This window comes from Symsagittifera roscoffensis, chromosome 7 (assembly GCF_963678635.1).
Source record: "Symsagittifera roscoffensis chromosome 7, txSymRosc1.1, whole genome shotgun sequence".
Lineage (NCBI taxonomy): Eukaryota > Metazoa > Xenacoelomorpha > Acoela > Convolutidae > Symsagittifera > Symsagittifera roscoffensis.
The window spans coordinates 31,943,838-31,969,541 of record NC_087068.1 but is presented as its reverse complement, the minus strand read 5'-3'; the positions used below and the strand labels follow the sequence as shown (position 1 = coordinate 31,969,541).

General features: G+C 39.3%; 2 protein-coding genes across 3 annotated transcripts in view; both read left to right on the top strand.

Annotated features, from left to right (window-relative positions):
• LOC134850896 (protein cereblon-like) overlaps nucleotides 1-25,704 on the top strand; it is a 50,478-nt gene that overhangs the window by 14,490 nt on the left and 10,284 nt on the right. The window lies entirely within an intron of this gene.
• LOC134851267 (protein cereblon-like) lies at nucleotides 1,589-3,473 on the top strand. Its single transcript, XM_063867269.1, has 2 exons — nucleotides 1,589-2,338; nucleotides 2,411-3,473. The coding sequence occupies exons 1-2, from the start codon at nucleotides 1,629-1,631 to the stop codon at nucleotides 3,471-3,473; spliced, it is 1,773 nt and encodes a 590-aa protein (XP_063723339.1). The 5' UTR covers nucleotides 1,589-1,628.

Here is a 25,704-nt window from a genome sequence, read left to right as displayed (position 1 = left end):
AGTATTTTCAAGCGGCAATAGTGCAGATGCGAGGACATGAGACTTTTAATTTGTGCTTAGTTTTTTTTAGCTTAAGTGGGTTCGGCTGATGTTATATTAACTTAGTTACCTTAGATTGCGTCGTTCAAAATGAAAAATAGGTTGTTATGCTTTTGTGTTTGAAGAGGAACGAGGCTTAAATATTTACTCAAGTGAGCTAGTGAGCAGTGTTAAATAACAAAAAAAAAGATTTCTAACCCACGCGCATATAAACGTACCAGTGGCAGTTTGATAGCATCTGTTCTGTCGACTTTTCGGTGGCTAGTGTTTGAGTATTTTCAAGCGACTATAGTGCAGATGCGAGGACATGAGACTCTTAATCTGTGCTTAGTTTTTTTAAGCTTAAGTGGGTTCGGCTGATGTTATATCAACTTAGTTACCTTAGATTGCGTGGTTCAAACTGAAAAATAGATTTTAATGTTTTTTTTGTTTTAATAGGAACGGGGCGTAAAAATTTTGATTTTCAAAATTTTGTAGCTCAATTTTTACCCTGACAACATGCTGTTTTTAGCTCAAATAGTGTCTACCGAAGTATTTTCGGCTTAGTTGCCCCTGAGTAAGTATTTTTAGATGCTTTTTTACACGGCTGGCAGTATTGTTTTTCCTGACATGTTTTCGTTTCGATTGAACATCAATCGAGACGAATTTGTAAATTTTTTGTAGATCTAGTTTTTCAAAAATATTTTTTTTTGGCCTATGGTTTTCCTCAGTTTCTGTCTGCTGTCTTACAATGCTATGTTGCTTCACAAATGTTTTGGAACTTCGCTTCGCATCTGGGTAATATTGCAGACCAAAGCTGAGTAAAAAAAGCTGGTGAAATAATTTGCTATTTAAAGCTCGGCAAGTTCGCAAATGCAAAATTTGGCGCTTCTTTAAGGTTGTCTACAGTATGTTAGACAAAGGTAACGAATTTTACCTGTTGGCGAAATTCTATAACTATCACTGGCAGTTGTCATGACTCATCCGCTACTCAGTTAGGAAAAGCCTTACTTATTAATATTATTCATCTTGATTTTATGACTAGCTGGTTAATCAAAGTTTGGCTGATCAGTAGTAACTCGAAAGATAAATATTCTACAAATGAAAAAAATCTTTATTTTAATTAAAGCCATTTACACATTTCATCCGTCGCTCATTTCCCTCACACTTTTTATTACATTTTAATAGCACACTTGTTTCGCCCTTCATTCGTTACGGGACTTCGTGTTTGAGTTATAAGGAGCGAAGTGTTTGAGTGGACTGCCTGAATGAAATTGAGTGGAGCAAAATACGTTAGGGGCAGAGCTTGACACAGTCGTCGTCAATTGCGTGAATTGTACAGTGTTTTCATCCATCCGAAGGTGCTTGGGAGTTCAGCAAACAAAGTTCCAATAGTCAAGTCATTCATTATTCAGGTACAGTTTTACTCACTCTAAAGTGACTCGGAATCTTTTATAAAAGTGCTGTTGTAGTGACCCGGAGTAATAAAAGTGGCGTTGTCGGTTTTTTTGCTCGCTGCATGCCGTTTTGAGATCACTGATGAGCATTTTATGGTTTCATTTTTTTAGGTTGAGAATGATTAAAATCAAGGCAAGTTGAAAAATGTCATAATGTCCCAGCAAGACTCAGATGAGAATTTTTACAGTGCGGAGGACGCATACTACGAAGACTCCATCTCATCCATCATATCCGACTCTGAGTTGTCGCAAAATGAAACCAGACAATCATACCAGGAGGTCATAATACCGAACACGATTAACCTTTCCAACAATGTTTATGATGGTACGGCAAACTCTGTAAACACCCTAAATAGCTCTTCACATACGCAACCAGTTGATGATTCCGGTACAGCCTCTGCGCAAATTGGCACATTTTTCGGGCGTCACGAAGAAAGTACAGCCTCAGTCAACGCTCCAGGTACTGCAACTTCTTCTCTGGCGAACAGCACAAGCTATTCATTCCATTCACCCTCAAGCAGTGTTGGTAGTCCAAGTGTTGTGAGAAGTTCGAACAATGAATCAGAAGAAGTTCAGTTCCCTTATGAGATATCCAGAGCATCTCGTCATTCTGAGGCCAGTACAGTTTCTGTTTCACAAGTCGCAGAAGACGAGCAGCAAGAAGTGATGGTAATGGACCAATCAGAAGAAGACGATGAAGATATTCTGGACTACAACGAAGACAACGAGGAGGTGGATTCCAACACTGAAGATGAGGATGAGGGAGAAGAGGCCGAGAATGCGGAAGGGGGTCCAAATGGAGTCGGAATCATGGCTACGAATCTGGCTGAACTGGCTGTGCTCACGGGAACTGGTGCTAACATGTACGTAGAAACACGTCGTAGAGGCATAGGTTTTCAAAATCTGTTCACCTATATTAGACGAGGTGCTTTCAGACATCCTGGCGAGAGGGTGCGACAAATTGATGATGCAAATGTCCCTGGTCTATCTTCAGACCAGATCCAAAGCATGAATTTTGACCTGAGTTTGCCGGATAGGCACCAGTACTTAGGCGATGATATGGAAGTATTAGCTGGGAGAACAGTGCACGAGGAAAAGGATGTTTTGGTCCTCCCTTTCATGCGCCAGGTTGCCCATGTTTTGCTTCCTAAACAGTCGATGCCGATGTACTTCAATCGCCAGACAGACGTGGCGCTTCTGCGTCGTGTGTTGTCGGGTGACAAAACATTTGTTATACTTCCCCTTTTGGATCGAGTATCAGTTCGAAACTTTGTGCACTCTGAAGCTGTCGGAAAAATTGCTGTCATAGCCGAAGTTGTGATGTCTTCCGAAGATGACCTGGATAATTTTAAGGTCATAGCGGAAGGACGGCAGAGGTGTCGCGTGCTTGAATACTTGGGCACTTATCATGGCGATGGTGTGAAGTCTCTAAGGGTGCAGATTCTGCCGGACAACAACCTGCAATATAACTTGTTCCAAGATATTGACAGGCACCTTTCTTTGCAATACCTTACCCTTTCGAACTCTAAACACATACACAGTCCATACTCCATTTCTCCAAAATATCACCCATGGATTATTGAAGCGAATAATGTCTACGCTTTGATGGCTCAAATTAGAAACATTTTGTGCTCGTTATTTAAAAATGAAAGTGGTATGGCGAAGTTGGTTTACGATGATCCGAGTGACTTCTCGTTTCTTGTTGCCAGTTTTCTGCCTCTATCGAACCGAGTGAAGCACAAACTACTTGAAAGCAGCTGTGCCTTGCATCGACTGAAATTAGAACGAGAGTTCCTGAGAAGGTGTGAATTCCTCTATTGTTCCCAATGTGGGGATAAACTGGCCAGTGTGTCGGAAGTGATTGTCATGTCGAATACAGGGGCACTGGCCAGTTATGTCAACCCAGGGGGAGTGATCTACGAGACTTTGACTCTGAATAAGCTTTCGGTCAGGGTCAATTGTGTGGGGAGAGAGAGAGAGAGAGAGAGGAAGGCTTAATTTACCCCGTGGGGAGTTTACAATCACAAATAATGAAATGCAAACATAAAACAAAAAAAAAAACAAAAATATAAATATATAAAATAAACTATGACCGGCAGAAGGTACAGCAGCACTTTCCATACCAAGTACACGGAATGTTTTCTTCGAATGTTTGACGTAGCTTCGTATCATAGAACTTCATAACTTCACGCTTGTACCGGGGGAATGATAGACGGACATCAAGCTTCATGAAATTCAATAGTCTAGGAATACGGTCAAAATAAAAGGACTTTGTCTTCTCGTATTTTCGCTTCTTTAATTTGAAAGAGTATATATCAACACTCCGTAATGATACAGATGGGTCATTTATATCAACAAAATCGAAGGGGTTTAAATCGTACTTGTCCTGAAACAGTTTATGGAAAAACAGAAGATTTGAGATTTCAATATGATATGGCAGAGGATAGATTCCTAACTTTATCAGTGACGTTTTATAATCACCTGACAGACCGATCCATCTCACGCATCTTCTGTTGAAAGCTTCGAGCTTGGATAAGTCGGTCTTGTTAGGTATCCAGATAGAAGAACCATAAGTAAGCACAGATAGAATACATGCTTTGTAGAGCCGAACCTTCGTTTGTCTCGGAGTACTGCTCGGAACATTTCGCTTTAACATAAAGTACACTTTGTTGCACTTGAATAACTTTTCAGAAACATGGTGCGACCACGATAAATCAGAACTGAAAATGATCCCAAGATCTTTGACGTCTAAAGATTCATCGATTTTGTGATCACCAATATAGAGATCTGGGTTTTCAGAGCTGTGGTTAAAAAACTTCAGGACTTTACATTTGTCAGGATGTAAATCGAGAGAATTTTCGCCACACCAATTGATAACAGCATCTAGATCGCGTTGAAGTACGGGAACAGAGGTACTGCAGCATTTCAGATCATCAGCAAAGAGGGATGGCTTGGATAAGAGATAATCAGGAAGATCGTTCACAAATAACAAGAACAATAACGGCCCCAGAATACTACCTTGCGGGACACCACTCATAATGCTCACAAAATCAGAGAGCACACCATTGATTCGCACACGTTGAAAGCGTCCAGAAAGATAACTTTTAAGTAATTGGAGAAAGCTAACATCCAAACCGAAATCCGCAAGTTTTTTGAGCAATTTATGGTGAGGAACCGAGTCAAACGCCTTTTTGATATCCGCATAAAAAACAAAAGACGAAATACCAAGTTCGTGATTCCTATAAAGCTCATCACAGAAGTTTAACAGTTGCGTGACAGTTGAACGCCTTGACATAAAGCCGGATTGGTATTTCGTAATTTTCGGCCTAATGCTAGTGTAAATGTAATCAAATAAGATACGCTCCAGACCGAGGGAAAGTTTCGGTAGCAGGCTGATGGGACGATAATTGGACACATCACTGTGGCTATCCTTCTTGTAAAGAGGAGTTATGTACGCAGTTTTCCAAACATCGGGCCACTTTTTTCGCTTTAAAATGTCTTCATAGAGAGCAGCCACTAGAGGACTCAGTTGAAATGCACAATGTTTTAGGAAAGCCGGCGGGACATCGTCACAGCAGACAGAAGCAGAGTCATTTGCCGACTGAAGAAAATGTAAGACTTTTTCATGACTAACAGACACCTTGCACAACTCAATGGTAGAAGAAGTACTAAGGCTGGTAATCTGAATCTCCCCGGAGGTCTTGAAGACAGACGCAAAAAAGTCATTAAAAAGATTGGCCTTCTCAATAGTAGTGGAAGCAGATCTTTTTGCAAAATGCATTGTGCCTGGGTAGGGAGAAGAATTGCTCAAGCTTTTCAAAATCTTGAAGCAAGAATTGACGTCCATAGTCTCATAGGATTGCAGGAAGCAGACCTTGTCAAGTTCCATTGACACATTTAGACTGTCTACAAGAGTGCTATGATCGTGCATGGGATTGCGCTTTTTCTGGGTGCCAAGTTTATTTAAAAGGTGGACCGTATGTGAAGAATAATAAAACGGCAGATTTTGACGTTTGAGTCTTTTACGGTAGGAAGAAACACGCACACTCTCATTTAGAATTGAGAAAATCACCACGCTGAAGTCATCATACAAATGGGCATACTGCAGAGCATTATAACCAGAATTAAGCATCACGGAGAACGTAGTATAGTCAAAGGAGGATTTGGAGTAGGCTACTGGTCGAATTTCATCGTCTGATTTAGTAGGAAACGTAATGCTGACAGGCTTGTGATCAGAGAAATCGGACTCCAAAACTTCAATATCACCAGGATTAGCACGGTTAAGCAATAGGATATCGAGAATGCTCCCACTGCAATGTGTTGGTTCAAAGATGTGCTGCTCTAGATCATAATCATGAAACAAAGAAAGCAAGTTTGCGTCATAGCTCGAGGAGCTGTAGCAAGAGTACCAGTCAATATTGGGAAGATTCATATCACCCGAGACAAGGAAGTAGCTGTCGTGCAGAGATCCGCGCTTAGCACATTCAGATTTGAATGCAATATGTGCAGTTTCCAAAAACTCACTAATGCTTATAACGGATAATCTGAAATGCGAAGAAGCGGGAGGATTATAGATGACAGCAATGCAAATAAGGAGCGAAGCTGAAACCAATAAAACTGCACAGCCAACAGGGGATTCGCAAACAACCGGTTGAATATGGAACGTAGAAGGAATTGAGCCCTTTATAGCAATAAGGCTACCTCCGTGTTCACCATTTTTACGATCAGAGCGAGCAAGAACAGTGTAATCAGCATACGGGAAAACAAACGATGATTCAACCGTGCTGGTCAACCAGGTTTCAGTCAAGCAAATAATATCACAATTCCATTTGTATAACATATTAACAAACTTCAATCTTCTTTCCAAAGAGAGCATACTTTGGCAATTGAAAAAGACAATCGATAACTTTTTCTCTAGTCAATTTTGCTTTGGCTCAAGTTGTTGCAACTCGTCATCAAGATAAAGCTTCAGGTCACGAATTTTGATCTGCTTGCGATCATAGCCGCCTTCGATTAGTTCACGACGTCGTTTCAGGAGCTGCCTTTCAAGTTCCTGGCCAGCTTTGGTTAGGGACTTGGAAATATAGACAGCATCACAATACTCTTTCAGATTGTAACTCTTGCTTAGAATCTTCCTTGTAGACCAAACAGAATTGAATTTGATTATAACAGGTCTCGGCTTATTTGGATCCGTATTGGGTTTTCCCACGCGGAAGACCTCCTGAATCCCCGTAGAAGAATTTGCCTCGAGATATTCAAGTATATCAGTCACTGATTTCCCATCATCCTCAAAGCGCTTGTTAGCAGAATTGGCAGAGCTTTCAGGTATGCCTTGAATCCTGATCTCGTCCAACTTCTCAAGTAGCTCCGGTGACGAAACAGATGAAACTTTGATTCGGGGTAATTGGGGATCGGTCTTTTCAAGCTTCTCAACAACAACATCAAGTTTCTTTTCAATAACATCAAGACCTCAAACGGAAAACAGGTACGTCGGGTCTAGATTATGTCTTATGAGCAGTGAGGTTTCGTCTGAGTTCATTCTAATTATCATTATGTGACTTTAATAAGGTTCTGCATAAGCTCAAACTGCACGTTTAAAATTTAAAAATTTAGACGTAAGAAGTTAAACCGACAACCAAAAATTTGTATAATCGAAGACTATTTTAAAACTACGTTAGTTATGAGAATTAACCGGTTGTTTGGAATGTTTTATTTTAACGCGCACAACCCTATTTGAAATAGATTTGGTTGAAAGTATTTGAGGGAGGAAACCTAAGGAAAGTTGAAAGAATAAACTCCAAACAATGTTAACCTTAAGGTTAAAACTATTTATCTATCTATATCTCTATCTATCTATCTATCTATCTATCTATCTATCTATCTATCTATCTATCTATCTATCTATCTATCTATCTATCTATATCTATCTATACAATATTTAAATGCATGTGACAGCTATCTCCCATGTTTAAGCGTAATATTTTTGCATTAGTTTTCCGCAAGGTCATTAATTTTTTAGTATTTTTTGAGGCCAAATTAAGTCTGTCTGACTGTATACCTGTTTTTTTATTCAATTGTTTGTTCCTCTCTACCCGTCTCCTAATTTTTCGACTTTGAATTTGGTTTCGACGATTCAGTTCAAAATAGTACTACTGTTCTATTTTTGCACGTTTAAGCTATATCGTACATTGCAATGGTTAAGATTTTTTTTTCGATTTTTTAGATGTCCAAGATTATTTCATCAGTTTTGAATTTAGCAAAATTTGATATTCTCAACCCTGTAGTTGGGTGCTGCCAGAGTACTCTCAGGTATTGCGAATCTTGCCTCCAAATCTCACTACTCAAATCCTTATAGTTTTTGCGATTTGACGCGTTTTTTAGGATTTTTTCAAAGTTTTTCAAAAAACTTAGATATAGAAAATTTCACAAAATTTGAGGATTCTATCTCTTTAGTGAGGCTTTGTCAGATTACTCCCAGGAGTTTCGAAATTTGCCTCCAAATATGACTGCTCAAATCCTTGTAGTTTTCGAGATATGACGTTTTTTGTGATTTTTTTAAAAAATTTAAAAAAACAATTTTTTTTCTTCAATTTTTAAAACTCCTAACCCAGTAGTTGTGGAGTATCGACGTGCTCTCAGGGGTTGCAAACTTTGCCTACAAATGTGGTTTTTTTATTTTTTGTCAAAATTTTTACAGAAAAATTAAATTAAATGTAAATTAAAAAATTTGAAATTCCTAACCCTGTAGTTGGGGGCTGTCAGAGTATTCTCAGAGGTTGCGAATCTTGCTTCCAAATATGATGGCTCCAATTTTTGTCTTTTTGAGATATGACGTTTTATATGATTTTTTAAAATATTTTTTTTTGGAAAATTTAAGTCTGAAATTTCTCAAAATTTGAAATTCCCAACTCTGAAGTCGGGTACTGTGAGAAAACTCAGAAGTTACAAATGTTTCAATGCGACTGCTCCTTTGCTTTTAGTTTCCTTTGCTTTTAGTTTCCGTTTTTTAATGTCATTTTGAAATGTTTCAAAGAATTTTATGTTTTTCAAAGTTTAAGTAAAAAATAATTGTTTATTACGCTTGCGACTAGCAAGCGTTATCAAACTAAAATATAGACTTTTTTCCGGGTTTACAACTAGTTTAACAGAATCACTTGAATTTTTTGATTGCTCGCTCTTTAATTGAAGTTAAATTTCATGTATATGTGGGTCCAGTGGTGCGGTGGTAAAGAGAGGGGTTATGTCGCGAAGGATCAAATTTCCAGTACCAGTGAACAATTCTAGTCATAAACGAGATCCACAGAATCCGTGTCCGTCTGTTTCGGATTCCGTGAACTTGCTTCCGCATTGTAAAATATTTGGTCGCGGAAGCCTCACTTTTGGTCCCAATTTTGAGCATGGACTCCACAACCTTGGTTTGAGCCCTTATTTTCGGAATTCGCAGCGAAAATAAAATCAAAAGGATAAGGAATTGGTGAAACCAAATTTTCAGGTTCAAAACGATCGAAACCGCATATGCAAAAAAAATAGTGAAAACTGTGGCACCCATCTTTCATGCTCTTCCAGGGACCCAAGTGCCATACTTACACTAGAAAAGAAAAATGTCAGGAAGCGGAGAGTCTAAATAATTGTTTATTACGCTTGCGACTAGCAAGCATTATCAAACTAGAATATAGACTTTTTTCGGGTTAACAACTAGTGTAACAGAATCACTTGAATTATTTGATTGCTAGCTTTATTAATGAAGTTATTTTTCATGAATATGTGGGTGCAGTGGTGTGGTGGTAAAGAGAGGGATTATATTGCGAAGGATCAAATTTCCAGTACCAGTGAACAATTCTAGTCATAAGCGAAATCCACGGAATCCGTATCCGTCTTTTTCGGATTCCGTGGACTTGCTTCCGCATTGTAAAAAATTTGGTCGCGGAATCCTCACTTTTGGTCCCAATTTTGAGCATAGACTCCGCAGCCTTGGTTTGAGCCCTTATTCTCGGAATTCGCAGCGAAAAATAAAATCAAAGGGATAAGGAATTGGTGAAACCAAATTTTCAGGTTCAAAACGATCGAAACCGCATGTGCAAAAAATATAGTGAAAACAGTGGCACCCATCTTTCATGCTCATCCAGGGACGCAAAACTTTCATGAATATGTGGGTGCAGTGATGTGGTGGTAAACAGAGGGGTTATGTCGCGAAGGATTAAATTTCCGAATTCGAAATCATGTCAGTTTTTTTTAAGAGTCGATGATCATAGTTATATCGGTCGCGATAATTTTTTCTTTTTTCCTTACAGAAAAAGTCTTAAACTTCATTCATGCTCAAAATCACTTTTTTGCGCTTTGATTTCTGATTCCTTTAGCTTTGCAATAAGCAAGGGTATTGCAAACGGGTACTAGCCTTTTTCCCGTAAAAACTTTGTTCACAGGACTCATCCGGACTCTTGGTAGTACCTTGGTTAGTATTGGTTTGACATTTTTATGTGTCACCTGCACACTTAGCCTGGAGGTAAGGAATACGTCTGGGACAGCAATGGTCCAGGGTTCGAATCTGACCAGAACCTGTTTTTCATTTTCAAACGGTAAATATTCTGGTTAAATAAGCTTCGGCCTATAATTTGTCTGCTTATGTTTTTTTTGGCTTAGTTGCCGCATCTAAGAGTAGTTTTTTTGCTGCAAACAATTTTCACTATAATTGCTTTAAGTGTTTTAGCGTTTTAAAATTGCGGCCGAATCGAAATTGGTTTCCTACATTGGTTTTATTTTTACTAGCTCGATATGTGAAAACTTTTTTTCTTTCATATTTTGACTTTTTTATCGGCTTAGTATGTTTCGGTTTGATTTATTTTGACCTAGTGAGATCCTATTGCATCGATTGGGGATCTTAAAAAGTTTTGGTAGCGTGCGTGTGTTCTCAGGGGAAAAGGAGCTTTTTTTTCGGTGTGAAAGGTTTCTGCTCAGGCATTTTCGGCTTTCTTAGCGCTTGTTTCTTTTAAGTTCAAATTCAATCAATCATCCGGCGCATCTGGAGTAGAGATAAACCTTGATTTCGCAAAGGGTTGTAGTTGGAATCCGTCAGGGACCTGTTTTTTTTTAGCAAACTACAGTTTGTGCTTTTTCAAGCTATCGTCCTTCTGTCGATTTCTGTCGTCTTTACGTAGGTCGAATTTTTTTGAAGCTTAAGCTTTCTTCCAAATTGATTTAACCCCCATACTTAAGTTGACAAAGTACGGTAAATGCTCTTGATTGCTTTTTTTCAACGGAGAAGATTGTTTTCCTTGACATGCTCTCGATAAGCAAACGTTATCAAACAAGAATTTATACTTTTTTCGGGTTAACAACTTGTTTAACAGAATCACTTGCATTTTGGCTCATAATTAATTCAAAATTCTATGTGTCTCCAGCCAACTTAGCCTGGAGGGGACGAGTATGCCGTGGACGACAAAGGTCCTGAGTTCAAATCTGACTACGACCTGTTTTTCTCAAACGGTAAGTTTTCCTGTTCAAGTCTTTCGGCCTATTATTTGTCTGCTGATTTTTTTTCGGCTTAGTTGCCGCATCCAAGAATCGTTTTTTTGCTGCTACCATTTTTTTTCCGGAATTTTGCTGTTTGTGTTGTTTTAACTCCTACAATATGTAATTTTACTAACCTTGACTTCGTATTTCGTTCTTAGTTTTTTTCTGTGTTTCGCTAAACAATTCTTCCGCCCTTTACTAGCTCGATATGTGAAAACTTTTTTTGTTTCATATTTTGACTTTTTTATCGGCTTAGTATGTTTCGGTTTGATTTATTTTGACCTAGTGAGATCCTGTTGCATCGATTGGGGATCTAAAAAAGTTTTGGTTGCGTGCGTGTGTTCTCAGGGGAAAAGGAACTTAAAATTAAATTTTTTTCGGTGTGAAAGGTTTCTGCTCAGACATTTTCGGCTTTGTTAGCGCTTGGTTCTTTTAAGTTCAAATTCAATCAATCATCCGGCGCATCTGGAGTAGAGATAAACCTTGATTTCGCAAAGGGTTGTAGTTGGAATCCGTCAGGGACCTGTTTTTTTTTAGCAAACTACAGTTTGTGCTTTTTCAAGCGATCGTCCTTCTGTCGATTTCTGTCGTTTTTACGTAGGTCGAATTTTTTTGAAGCTTAAGCTTTCTTCCAAATTGATTTAACCCCCATACTTAAGTTGACAAAGTACGGTAAATGCTCTTGAATGCTTTTTTTTCAATGGAGAAGATTGTTTTCCTTGACATGCTCTCGATAAGCAAACGTTATCAAACAAGAGTTTATACTTTTTTCGGGTTAACAACTTGTTCAACAGAATCACTTGCATTTTGGCTCATAATTAATTCAAATTTCTATGTGTTTCCAGCCAACTTAGCCTGGAGGCGACGAGTATGCCGTGGACGACAAGGTCCTGAGTTGAAATCTGACTACGACCTTTTTTTCTCAAACGGTAAGTTTTCCTGTTCAAGTCTTTCGGCCTATTATTTGTCTGCTGATTTTTTTTCGGCGTAGTTGCCGCATCCAAGAATCGTTTTTTTGCTGCTACCATTTTTTTCGGAATTTTGCTGTTTGTGTTGTTTTAACTCCTACAATATGTAATTTTACTAACCTTGACTTCGTATTTCGTTCTTAGTTTTTTTCTGTGTTTCGCTAAACAATTCCTCCGCCCTTTACTAGCTCGCCCTTTACTTTTTTTTCTGTGTTTCGTTAAACATCTCCTCCGCCCTTTACTAACTCGATATGTGAAAACTTTTTTTCTTTCATATTTTGACTTTTTTATCGGCTTAGTATGTTTCGGTTTGATTTATTTTGACCTAGTGAGATCCTGTTGCATCGATTGGGGATCTAAAAAAGTTTTGGTTGCGTGCGTGTGTTCTCAGGGGAAAAGGAACTTAGAATTAAATTTTTTTTCGGTGTGAAAGGTTTCTGCTCAGACATTTTCGGCTTTGTTAGCGCTTGGTTCTTTTAAGTTCAAATTCAATCAATCATCCGGCGCATCTGGAGTAGAGATAAACCTTGATTTCGCAAAGGGTTGTAGTTGGAATCCGTCAGGGACCTGTTTTTTTTTTAGCAAACTACAGTTTGTGCTTTTTCAAGCGATCGTCCTTCTGTCGATTTCTGTCGTTTTTACGTAGGTCGAATTTTTTTGAAGCTTAAGCTTTCTTCCAAATTGATTTAACCCCCATACTTAAGTTGACAAAGTACGGTAAATGCTCTTGATTGCTTTTTTTCAACGGAGAAGATTGTTTTCCTTGACATGCTCTCGATAAGCAAACGTTATCAAACAAGAATTTATACTTTTTTCGGGTTAACAACTTGTTTAACAGAATCACTTGCATTTTGGCTCATAATTAATTCAAAATTCTATGTGTCTCCAGCCAACTTAGCCTGGAGGGGACGAGTATGCCGTGGACGACAAAGGTCCTGAGTTCAAATCTGACTACGACCTGTTTTTCTCAAACGGTAAGTTTTCCTGTTCAAGTCTTTCGGCCTATTATTTGTCTGCTGATTTTTTTTCGGCTTAGTTGCCGCATCCAAGAATCGTTTTTTTGCTGCTACCATTTTTTTTCCGGAATTTTGCTGTTTGTGTTGTTTTAACTCCTACAATATGTAATTTTACTAACCTTGACTTCGTATTTCGTTCTTAGTTTTTTTCTGTGTTTCGCTAAACAATTCTTCCGCCCTTTACTAGCTCGATATGTGAAAACTTTTTTTGTTTCATATTTTGACTTTTTTATCGGCTTAGTATGTTTCGGTTTGATTTATTTTGACCTAGTGAGATCCTGTTGCATCGATTGGGGATCTAAAAAAGTTTTGGTTGCGTGCGTGTGTTCTCAGGGGAAAAGGAACTTAAAATTAAATTTTTTTCGGTGTGAAAGGTTTCTGCTCAGACATTTTCGGCTTTGTTAGCGCTTGGTTCTTTTAAGTTCAAATTCAATCAATCATCCGGCGCATCTGGAGTAGAGATAAACCTTGATTTCGCAAAGGGTTGTAGTTGGAATCCGTCAGGGACCTGTTTTTTTTTAGCAAACTACAGTTTGTGCTTTTTCAAGCGATCGTCCTTCTGTCGATTTCTGTCGTTTTTACGTAGGTCGAATTTTTTTGAAGCTTAAGCTTTCTTCCAAATTGATTTAACCCCCATACTTAAGTTGACAAAGTACGGTAAATGCTCTTGAATGCTTTTTTTTCAATGGAGAAGATTGTTTTCCTTGACATGCTCTCGATAAGCAAACGTTATCAAACAAGAGTTTATACTTTTTTCGGGTTAACAACTTGTTCAACAGAATCACTTGCATTTTGGCTCATAATTAATTCAAATTTCTATGTGTTTCCAGCCAACTTAGCCTGGAGGCGACGAGTATGCCGTGGACGACAAGGTCCTGAGTTGAAATCTGACTACGACCTTTTTTTCTCAAACGGTAAGTTTTCCTGTTCAAGTCTTTCGGCCTATTATTTGTCTGCTGATTTTTTTTCGGCGTAGTTGCCGCATCCAAGAATCGTTTTTTTGCTGCTACCATTTTTTTCGGAATTTTGCTGTTTGTGTTGTTTTAACTCCTACAATATGTAATTTTACTAACCTTGACTTCGTATTTCGTTCTTAGTTTTTTTCTGTGTTTCGCTAAACAATTCCTCCGCCCTTTACTAGCTCGCCCTTTACTTTTTTTTCTGTGTTTCGTTAAACATCTCCTCCGCCCTTTACTAACTCGATATGTGAAAACTTTTTTTCTTTCATATTTTGACTTTTTTATCGGCTTAGTATGTTTCGGTTTGATTTATTTTGACCTAGTGAGATCCTGTTGCATCGATTGGGGATCTAAAAAAGTTTTGGTTGCGTGCGTGTGTTCTCAGGGGAAAAGGAACTTAGAATTAAATTTTTTTTCGGTGTGAAAGGTTTCTGCTCAGACATTTTCGGCTTTGTTAGCGCTTGGTTCTTTTAAGTTCAAATTCAATCAATCATCCGGCGCATCTGGAGTAAAGATAAACCTTGATATCGCAAAGGGTTGTTGTTGGAGTCCGTCAGGGACCTGTTTTATTTTTTTTAGCAAACTACATTTTGTGTTTTTTCAAGCTATTGTCCTTCTGTCGATTTCTGTCGTCTTTACGTAGGTCGAATTTTTTTGAAGCTATGCTTTCTTCCAAATTGATTTAACCCCCATACTTAAGTTGACAAAGTACGGTAAATGCTCTTGAATGCTTTTTTTCAATGGAGAAGATTGTTTTCCTTGACATGCTCTCGATAAGCAAACGTTATCAAACAAGAATTTATAATTTTTTTCGGGTTAACAACTTGTTTAACAGAATCACTTGCATTTTGGCTCATAATTAATTCAAACTTCTATGCGTCTCCAGCCAACTTAGCTTGGAGGCGACGAGTATGCCGTGGACGACAAAGGTCCTGAGTTGAAATCTGACTACGACCTGTTTTACTCAAACGGTAAGTTTTCCTGTTCAAAAACCTTTCGGCCTATTATTTGTCTGCTGATTTTTTTTTCCGGCTAAGTTGCCGCATCCAAGAATCGTTTTTTTGCTGCTACCATTTTTTTTCGGAATTTTGCTGTTTGTGTTGTTTTAACTCCTACAATATGTAATTTCACTAACCTTGACTTTGTATTTCGTTCTCTCGCTAAACAATTCCTCCGCCCAATTATTTCGGACTATTTTTTATCGACTTAATGACTTAACTTTAATTTTTATCAAGGGAAACACAATTTTATTCCTCTTCTCAGCTTTTTTCAAGTTGATTGTATGTTTACAAATCGGTTCGTTGAAATTTTTGTTTTCGTTATAGAAGTTTACTTCAACCTTATTGAAAAATTTTTAGTTTTCTCAAACCTCTACTGATTTTAGCAAAGGGTTATCATTTGAAAGGCTGCCTACTTACCTGCTTACTTGCATACTCCCCTAGAGTTTTTTTTAACTTGACTCCTTCGAAAAAGCCCGTGGGGGAATATTTGACCTATATATTTTTTTCGTTTTCTCGAAAACTTCTCTTTCAAATCTGACTTATTTCGTTTCAAATCTGACTTATTTCGTTTCAATGAATAGAAAAGTTTTGAAAAGCTCCCTTTATAAGCAGTTATGCCGAGATTTTGTACACTTAAAGTTATGGACCTCGGAATAAATTCGAAACAAGTATCAGGTATCCAAAGTTGTATAGATCAGTGACCCGAGAAATTGTATAACTGCACAATTTAGCAAATTTTAACAAAATTCAAGTGAGAAAATAGTGAGTGGGTAGTGAGGAGTTAGACCGTTAACACCATTACCTGGCCATCAGTAACGTCGCATTACCTTTTTGCAAAATGACGGACAGCTGCTGTAAAAGGTACTTAGCAGCTAGCAGCTGGTCACGGTTGGCGGATTGGAAGGCAGCCCTAGAGGCGACTCCGCAGAGGTTCTTGGCGGCCAAGGGGGACCAGCCACCGAGAGCTTCAGCGGATAGAGGAATGAAAGCGACACCTACCTCATTGCAGGCTGAGGCATGCTTGGCAATCTTTCGGTCGTCAGTAACCGGCAGAAGTTACAGCATGAGAGAGGGTGGCAGGCTGCTGGGAAATTATAACAGAGACTTCCAGAGCGGCGGGATGACCAGCAAGGTAGGAAAATATCACCTGGACAAGAATGCGATTCTGTGAGATGGGCTTTCTCAAGGACTGGAGAAAGGGCGGCTTTGGAGGCAAGGTTTTAAAGCGTCGCGTAAACGGTCCTGACGGTGGATGCGGTCACCACCGGAGGAACAGACGAGGGCGTGGTCGCCGAAGACATCCAAGCTCTTGGAGCACTCAAGGCATGAGGACGTTCGCTTAACAGAGGTATGCCTAGTCGAAAACTCAAGGCGACTCTGATCTCAGCGTCAGACAAGGAGAGACCGAGGCCTTCAAAGGGAGTGCCTAAAGCCAGTCGCCGCTACTGGCCAGAGAGCAGGACAACAACTCGCCTTTTTCCCGTTCCGTGGTAGCAAGACACTCGCGCCAGCTGGAGCTATTGACGATGTCGGTGAGCTTGGTTTGAGCTTTAGGGGCGAACGGGACAGGCTGAATAGTTGGTTCGTGGCCTTGGAGGACGGAGACAGTTTTGCTCAGAGATGGGGGCTTGCTGGGACGAGTTGTTCATGATCTGGTCAGCGAGGGTCTTGGTGTCGACATAACTGCCTAGAAACGCGGCATGGCAGAGCTTGGAGGCGATGGGCAGCCCAATGCCTCCCTTCGAAACTGGCAGTGAAGACTGCAAATGTTGACTCGAAAACAACGGAGCCGGTTTTTGCCTCAAAAGCACTGTGAACAACGCTGTCGAAATCTGAGAGGGGCGAGTAGACGGAACTGGGTTCGCAGGTCCGAAGGCTGAAGATGATCTTCGGAAGTGCAGCGCAGCTGCGAAGAAGTTGAAGCTCCAACTGGGGGTCTTCGAGCAAGCGGTTAGACTCCATGAGTTCCTTGCCCATCTCGACACGCCTGGAAAACATCCGCTGAACAAAATCATGGTTGCCGGAAACTGGAGCGCCGAGGTTCTTCAAGCCAAGCTTTTGGACAGTGATTTCCGGCGGGAGAAGACTGGTATCCAACTCAGGGTTGGGGGACCACAACTCACATTTCTCAACGCTGACCTGAGGACCAATACTAGACATGAAGAACAAATGAAGGTAAAGGCCTGAGCGAGTACGTTCACTTTAGCCACAAGCGAGCCGTCGTTGAGGTACCAGACGTTGCAGAGGAGCTTAGGGAACTGGGACTTCAGCGACTCAATGATCGGCTGGATGGTAATGGCAAAAAGAAGCGGGGCGAGGGGGGTCGCCCTGTTGAACACCACAAGCGGAGAGCATGAGAAAATCACCACACTTAGCCAAGACGGCTGGCTGTTGCAAAATTTGATCCAAGCAAGCAGTTCCCGAAACAGTTCAGCCACCCGGTAAAGAAGGCTGACCTATTCAAACTGTTGAAGGCGTTCTCCAGGTCGAATTGGAGAACGGCGAGGTCGGTGGAGACGTTGAGGGAGCTGACCTGACCGTTGAGAGCATGCGACACGGCTTAGCAACCTCCTGAAATGTCTACCCCAACCTGCAGGGGAACCAGAAGAGTGGCCGCTTTAGCACTGGAAAGGCGACAAATACACTTGGAAACAAGCCGTCTCAAGAGTTTTTCAACGGCAATGCCGCCGTCTTTTTTCTTCAGGGAAAGAAGGCTGGCACCGCACAAGGAGGGGCAACTTCGGGAGAGCTTCTCTGTGAGCGAGAAGGTTAACAATGTCAAGAATAGAAGACGCTGCGCGGTCACCATACACTGGGCAAGGACACTTAAAAACATTGAGAAGCGTACAGCTTAGAAACACCAGCCGTGGAGTCTCTGGGAAAACTTCTGACGCACTCCAGAAACGTCGTTTGGCTAATGACACAAGGCGGTGTCTCATCAGCGCTATCGGGAATGTTGACAACCGTAGGAAGACGGTGCTTCTCTCAGAACAGAAAGAGCGGAGTCTTCGAAGGAAAGACTCTCAGGACGCAAGGCGGCAAGAGCCTTTCTACAGCTGACATCATGTCCGAGTTGGCGTGCCCGCTTGATGTCGGTCTCACTGTTAGCAACTGGGCTGCTAGAGCCTTTAAGACTGGCTGTTGCTTCGTGCCAGAGCTGAGCCACATCCCCGTCTAACCATCTGTGAAGACGTCTTTTGCGCGTTGGCTTCCTCGTACCTAAGATGCCTGGAACCGCCCCGCGGGGGTGAGCGAAGAACACACTGACTCAGAATGAAAACTTCGATCCAGTTGTCAATAACACCGGGCGCACGTTTCAGTTTCTCGAAAGAATGAGACACATTGGCCCAAAGGTTGCGGCAAGAGACAGGTACGTGCTTCCGAGTGGGAATGGAAAACTTGTGAATGTCGGACAGAAAAGGCAGACTGGGCTGAGAACTGCTGAGTTTCGGTACAAGACCCAACCCGTCGCACCTGGAGTAGTGAACCTTGTGAACTTTGACTTTACCGGTAGAACACAAAGTGACACACTGTAAACAGACAGAACAAGTAGCACCAATATGAACAGCATTGGCATTTGCATCGGAATTAGCACCAACACAAGAGTTATGAAAGTCCAAACCGGAATCTGGGGCAGGTGAGATTGCCATGCGGCTGAAAGTTTGAGTCAAACCACTGTGCTCGTTGCTTGTCGGGTGGTCGTTCCTCGATCAAGCCGGTGGGCTTGGATCCTTTCTTCTTTCTTCCAGAATCCCGATCCGTCATCTCGTACTGTCACATGTCGGATGTTGGACCAGTGTTGTTTGCCAGAGTTCCACTTCACCAGCACTTGGGGGTGGCCAGAGGAGGTTCGAGTGAACGCCATTTGAAGAATTGAGAGGGGCACCCTTCGTCATAGCGGCTCGTCAATGCAACCATGACCGGTATTGTTTGTGGCCCTCGGTGTGGCCTTACTCGTTTCATCCATCTGAAACCTATTTGATAAGTTTATCACAACAATTAGGCTAAAATTTTGCCTCGAAATAGTCATTTTTTTGACCGTTGTGATCCTTTTTGAATTTTCTCAAAAATTAGTCTCTCAAATCTGATATTGTGGATTCCATGGAGATAACAGGTAGTAAAAGCTAGCCTGCATTAGCGGCCTTTCACAAAGTTTTTACACATAAAGTTATCGCCCTCGGAAAAGTCTAATTATTGATTTTTTGACCGTTTTTCAAAAATTTTGAAGATTTTTGAAAACTACCCTGCAATATCTGATATTTAGGGTTAAATTCAAAGAGCAAGTTGAGGGAAGCTCTTTTGGTTATGAGACTACGACCAATTTTTTCTGACACTGAAAAGTATGCCCCTCGGAAAAGTCAAGTTTTTCATTTTGATCGTTTTTGAAAGTTTTTGTCTTTTCTCGAGAACCTCTCTCCCAAATCTGAGATTTTGGGTTGAATCGAAATTGAAGGTTGCGTGAATCCTTTATGCATAAGCGGCTACGCACATTTTTTCACACAAAAAGCTATGGTTTGCGGAAATGTCAAATTTTTGATTTGTTGACCGTTTTTTGGACTTTTTCGCTAACTATTCTGCCAAACCTGATATCATACGTTTAACCAAAACAACCGGTTGTTGAGAGACTACCGTTATAAATTACTATGCCCAGTTTATTTCAGAAACACGTTATGGCCTTCCAACAACTCAAAGTTTTGAAAGTTTGACAGTTTTTGGAAACTTTTGACTTTACGCGAAAGCTACCGTGCAAATTCTCAGATTGTGTTTAATCGAGAAACCCGGTTTTGGGAGTTTTCTCTGCTCAAGTGGCCACAGCTTACTGTTTGCTGAAGAAAATAAGGATTTTGTAAAGTCATTTGACCGTTTTTTAGAAACTTTGAATTTTCTTAAAATTTACAGTCAAATCTGAAAGGAAAAGTTCAAATGAAAGAATCGGTTGCGATAATTGTTTCTGCAGAATCGGCGACTTCTTAATTTTTTGCAAGAGAAACATTATCTCCCTGGGAAAATTGATTTTCATAAAATGTTTCTATTCTTACTTATTTTAGTAGAGAAACAACTAAGATTTTGGGCAAAGTCCAATTGTTGAAATCACATTTTTCGTGCCGCATCAGTATAGCAAATTCGATCAATATCAAGCATGTACCTCCGGCTTTAGCTGGGTTCTTTGCTGCTTTGTATCGAGGCATAAGAAATTTTGGTTCACCTAGTTTTTTCAACAATTTTTTGACGTTTGTTTTTTTATGTTTGTGTTGTATCGCAAGTGGTGCGAAGCTCCGCTTCGCTTGTTTCAAAATTCAAACTTGTACGTCAGTGTTTTTTAGTTTTTTTTTTGTTTTCTACGCAAAATTTGGTACTGTAGATAATTATCGGACTGGGTGAGTGATATATCATATAAAAGCCCTTACAGTTGTGATTCGAACCACATTAAAAAAAATTTTCAGTGTCGAGAAAAATTGATTTTTTTATTTTCGTCTTATTTCGAGCGAATAATGCGAGCAAGCAGTCTTATTTTTCACAAGCAGTGCTTGTGTTATAAGTATACACTATCTTTTTTTCGAACCTAAGTCGCAAATATTGTTGCGATAAAATGTGTTCATTTTGAAAGTGTTCATTTTGATCAATAACCAACTATTAAGTACAGCCAATGCCAAGGATTTTAACATAGTATTATTGTTCCGGCTTTCGTACCGAAAGTAACGGAATATTTAAGCTCGGGTGGCTATTTTCAGACAAATTTCGACTTTTTAACTCGCAATTTTTGACGGGATTCTTTTATATCATTCAAAAGGTATTGGTGTCTTGAGCTTAAATTTGGAAAAATATTTTATCTCTGATCAATTTTCGTAAAGTTATGGGGGTTTGAAAATTGCCATTTTGGCCAATTTGGGACAATTAACGCGCGATGTATTTCGCGCTATTAACGCGGAAGCGGAGATTTAATCCGTCATAGAAATCGTTCCTAATTTGTCAAAGGAAGCTTATTTGCCATAATTGATTTGTTACTAGAAGCGAAATTTATCACTTTCTACTTACTATGGCGTGTGGGGTGATAATTTCATTTTTATTTCATTTTATTTTTCATGTTATTACTGCTCCATAGACTGCTCTATAAATTGAGGCATGTTTTTTTTTAAATTGACTTGTACTGCTAAGCTAATGAGTCATAATTTTCTAGATTCAAATTTTTGCGCTTTCAGTTTTTCCCAGTAGTATTATCGGTCATATTTTTGGTTGTGTATGCGAAGTTTAATTTCGCCTCTGTGTAATTGCTTAATCGCTTACAATAGCTTAATTTAAAACGTAAAAATTTAGATTTACTTGAGTAAAGTTTGTTTACTTTGAGTATTTTAGCGCCTTTTTGGAATCGAAATTTTCAAGAATTCAAAAAGACTGCAAAACTTGAAGAAAATATTTTTTTGATTTTTTTCCAAGTAATTTTTCTACTAAAATTGTTTTCCAGTTTGCTTTCTTACTATGACTGTCGAATATACCTAGTCTCCGGTTTTTTCTTCAGCTCCTTTTATGACGCCACTTGCACAGTAACCGGCTATCATTGTTTTTTTTTCACGCATAATCAGGTACCTTACGTTATCATTGAACTGGACTGAGTGATATATCATATTAAAGCCCTTTCAGTCGGGGTTCGAACCTTTTTAAAAATAACCAATTTTTTTTTCTGGTGTGAAGTGTTTCATTTTTCGTCTAACTTCGAGCGAAGAAAGCCAGCGAGCAGGCTTATTGATGCTTGATTTAGGTCATTTACAGTAGTTTAATTATAGATAATTTTAATTTTTTTTTGATTAAAATTAGTTTTTGGATATGGTTAATGCCATTTTGGTCATAAAAAAAAACTTTTGATTTTTGTTCTTCTAGTCATTTTTATTCAAACACTGTTGTCCGGTTTGCCTATAATACTATGACTGTCTTCCAATATGCCTTAGTTATAGTTTTTTTGTCATATCCTGTCTTCACACCACGCAGAAAAAGCTTCACTCATTTGAAAATGTTGTTTGGTAGATTTTAAAGACTATGGTCGGAATATTCTGTGCTACTTGCACAGTAACCGGCTATCCTTGTTACTAAATCGATTGATGCAAGTTTCAAATTCTTGTCAAGTTAATTAACTCGTGCTAGTTACAATTTATAACTCGAGATTGAATCGGCGCATTAAAGGATGAATTCAATTGCAAGATAATTTGGCTGAGGGCTTACTGGCATAAGGTGAATTAGAACATAGGGTAAAGTGGCAGAGGATAAGTTGGAGCGTAGGATAAATATATCGAGCTCAGAGGGAAGATTTAGATGGTTTAACTTGCATTGTTAAACGGCTTAGATCAATTTGGCTTAGGATAAGTTGGAATAGGTTTATATATCCTACTACTTCTTTAACTCTCCCTCCACCGTGTTTTTAATTTTTTATTTTCATGGATGTTTTATGGGAACTTGGTCGTGAATGTCGATAGAGTACCTCAATGTTTTTTCAATTTTGCTTCGATGTCATACTAATTATAGATTAAGTTATCTCAAATGAGGCAGTTGAATCATGTGAGAGAATGTTTGTTCTGAAACGACTAACCGACCGCCGCATATTGATTAAGTTAATCGCTGTTTTTGCTTAGAAATAGTGATTTGAGACCCTCTCTCACACTTGCCACCTTGCTCATGTTGTGATTCTGAATTGCGTGATGTTACGATGTGAAATACGAAGAAAAAATCTGTTCGGAATAAGGTCGCGAAATAGACTTTTTCTACTAAAGTCGCGGTACTAGACTTTTTCCCGTAAATAGTTTTGTTCACTGAATGGTCAATTTAGTAATTGACTTTTATAACATCCTTTAAATGTACCACCTACATTTTACTTAGATTAATTACATAGGCATTGTAAAAGTTTCGATTATTTTCAGTTTGTTCGCGGCGTTAATATTGTTGGCCTATTTATCATATGTTTTTTCTAATAGATTTTAAAAAAATCTTAAATTGAAATTCAAGTTTCACAATTTATGTTCATTATTTTAAAACTGCCGTCTCTGACACTTTGTAAAACCAAAAAATTAGTTATAAATTTTCAGTTTTTTTATGGAAAATTTTTTTTTAGTGTTTTTCTTTTCTTTTCACGGAAGTCGGCTTGTTCAAATTTTTACCAGGTATTATTTGATGCGTTTCTAAAAATCTTTTCGGGTGAAGAGAATTACGCTGGCGATTAGCAAGCGTTACCAAACCGGAATATAGACTTTTTTGGGTTAACAACAGATTAAATTGAATCGATTTACCTTTGGCTCAATTAAAAGTCTGACTTTAATTCGCATATGTGGCAAGAACTTGAGCTTCTTCTTGTTAAGACAAAAGTCAATGGTTCGAATCGGGTCAGGACCTGTTTTTTCGGAAAGTTAAAAAGTCAGCGCTTTCAAAAAGTCTTGTCTGACTATTTTTGACTGCTTAATTTTTGTCCGCTTAGTTGTCGCAGCAGAAAAGTAGTTGCTGCAGCGTTTCAGAGTGGAGAAAATTCTAACAATGGTGATTTCATCCTAACACGATCGTCGCAGAGAAAAAGTGTCGAAAATTTGAAAATTGTCAAAGGCGAAGAATGTGGTACTAAACACAGACTTGTTGTGTGTCATTCCCTTTTTGAACTTCCCATTTACCACCATTAGTCAAAAACAGTTAGAAGAATAAAATCGTGGAATCAAATGAAAGAGAAAACTTAAGCAACTACAAAGAAGCAATAACAAAAAACTACAGAATAATCAATTACAGACGAACTGGAAAAATTTTCATCAAAATCAATCCTTCTAGAAGAAGCGAAAAGCGCACATGCTGACAGCACGAGACAAAAATTGGTATTGGGTTAAAAAAAAATAGGCAAAAGAGTGAAAAAATGAAGAGATATTTGTTCAAAATCAGCTGAGTACTGGAAATGTAGAAGACCGGGTGATATACCGGAGACAGAAGTACCGTGAAAAACCTGGTTGCTGAAGCTAAAACAAATAAAGCGAGGAATGGTGTCAATTTTTCTCAAAACCAAGAGACGACTTGATTTTTTTTGCCTTGCCAAGCGAATTGAAATTGATCAAAAGGATGTGGATGGAGCAAAAGTCAATAAATGGGAACGAAAACTCCTGACTTGTGACCAAGGTGTTCTCTCATAGTATCAAAGCTACTTTTTGCATCTCTTAAATGAGACAAATCCTTTGGAAATGGAAGATGTCTTACAGTGGCTGGCTCATTGGAGGAAATTGCTATCCAGAAGTTAGCACTGGCACTGAGAAAAAAAAATTTAAGCAAAGCCCAGGACCAATGGCTAGCTGTTAAGAAAAGCGCAGGACCATCGGCTAACTTTCCAGGAACGAAAGTGAAACTGTTAGTGTTTACAAAGAAAGAGGCAATCGGTTAGAGCGTCGATCCTAGAGGCATCCGATTACTGGAACACGCATTCAAAACTTCCGAAAAAGTTAAAGAAAACGTCTGAGACAATTAATAAAAATAGATGACATGCAATTAGGTTTTGAGGGTGGTAGATCAACCACCGCTGCCGTTTTTTAATTAGACGATTGAAAGAACTATTTGCAGAAAAGAAAAAACACAGAAATCACAGGTTTGATGATCTCGATAAAGTCTCTGACCGTGTTCTCAGGGAACCAATCCCATGGGCTCTGAGGCAACAAAAAGTTACCGACATTCTAGTGCGACTGATAATGTGTCTGTGCGCCGAGTCGAAAATCAAGTTCGCCGGCCACAAGAAATTAAAGTATGTGTGCAGCAAGGATCAGGACCTAGTCCATTGTTATTTATAATTGTAATGGAAGAGGCTACGAGAAATTTTCGTTCCACAGTACCATGGAATATGCTTCAGGAAGATGATCTTAGGATATCAGCTGAAAGCAAATTCCAGTCAATTGACAAGTAAGTATTTGAAACAAAAGCGAGGTTTGAAAGTTAATTTGGTTAAAACAAACCTTTTGATTTCATGCCACAACTGCATTGCTCAGAAAACTGGAACATATCCAAAATTTTGTTGTTTCAAGTGAGTTGGTGCAGATTCATTACGCCGCAATTTTTGTAATCAATGTGTGCATAAAAAACGCTGTGGTCTGAGAAAAGTACCTGAACAATACTATTTGTTTGTCGAAGATGCAATAGTATTTCCAATTATCGCTTAGATTAGATTGCTACCCTGCTCATCGGTCAGTGTGAAACCCTGGCTACCGTCAAAGAATTCTGCTATCGGGGTGGCATGAGTTTTGGTGAAAAAAATGCGAAATAAGTGCATCATCGGTCAGAATAGAAGCTGTCTGGACGAAATGGCGGCAAATTGCGTCTCTTCTGCCGAATAAAATTTTTGAGCTTGTTTCGGGTCAGTTCTGATGTGCTGCTCTGAAACCTAGGTGCAGCCCTAGACAATATCGAGCTCATAAGAGTGCTGATATAAAAGCTCTGCGTAAGATTACAGGAGTCACTTGAAAGACAGAGTTACTAACGAAGCAGTAATTGAAATTCCAGTTCTTGTTGACCTGGACAAGCTACAAGTGCCCTTCTGGCTACGATAGTTTTACATGTTAAACGAAGAGAAGAAAATGACCTTGCGCTAAAATCAACAGACCGTGTTTCAGTACCAGGGAAAAGACAAGCTGGAAGATCTAAAATACGCTAGATCGATTGTGGTAAACTGTTTTTTTTTCAGCCTCAAACCCACAGGCTGCCTAGATCGAATGGCATAGAAAAACCTTATATATTCCATTAATTAGTGTGAATGCTATGCGAAATGCGCTCATCTG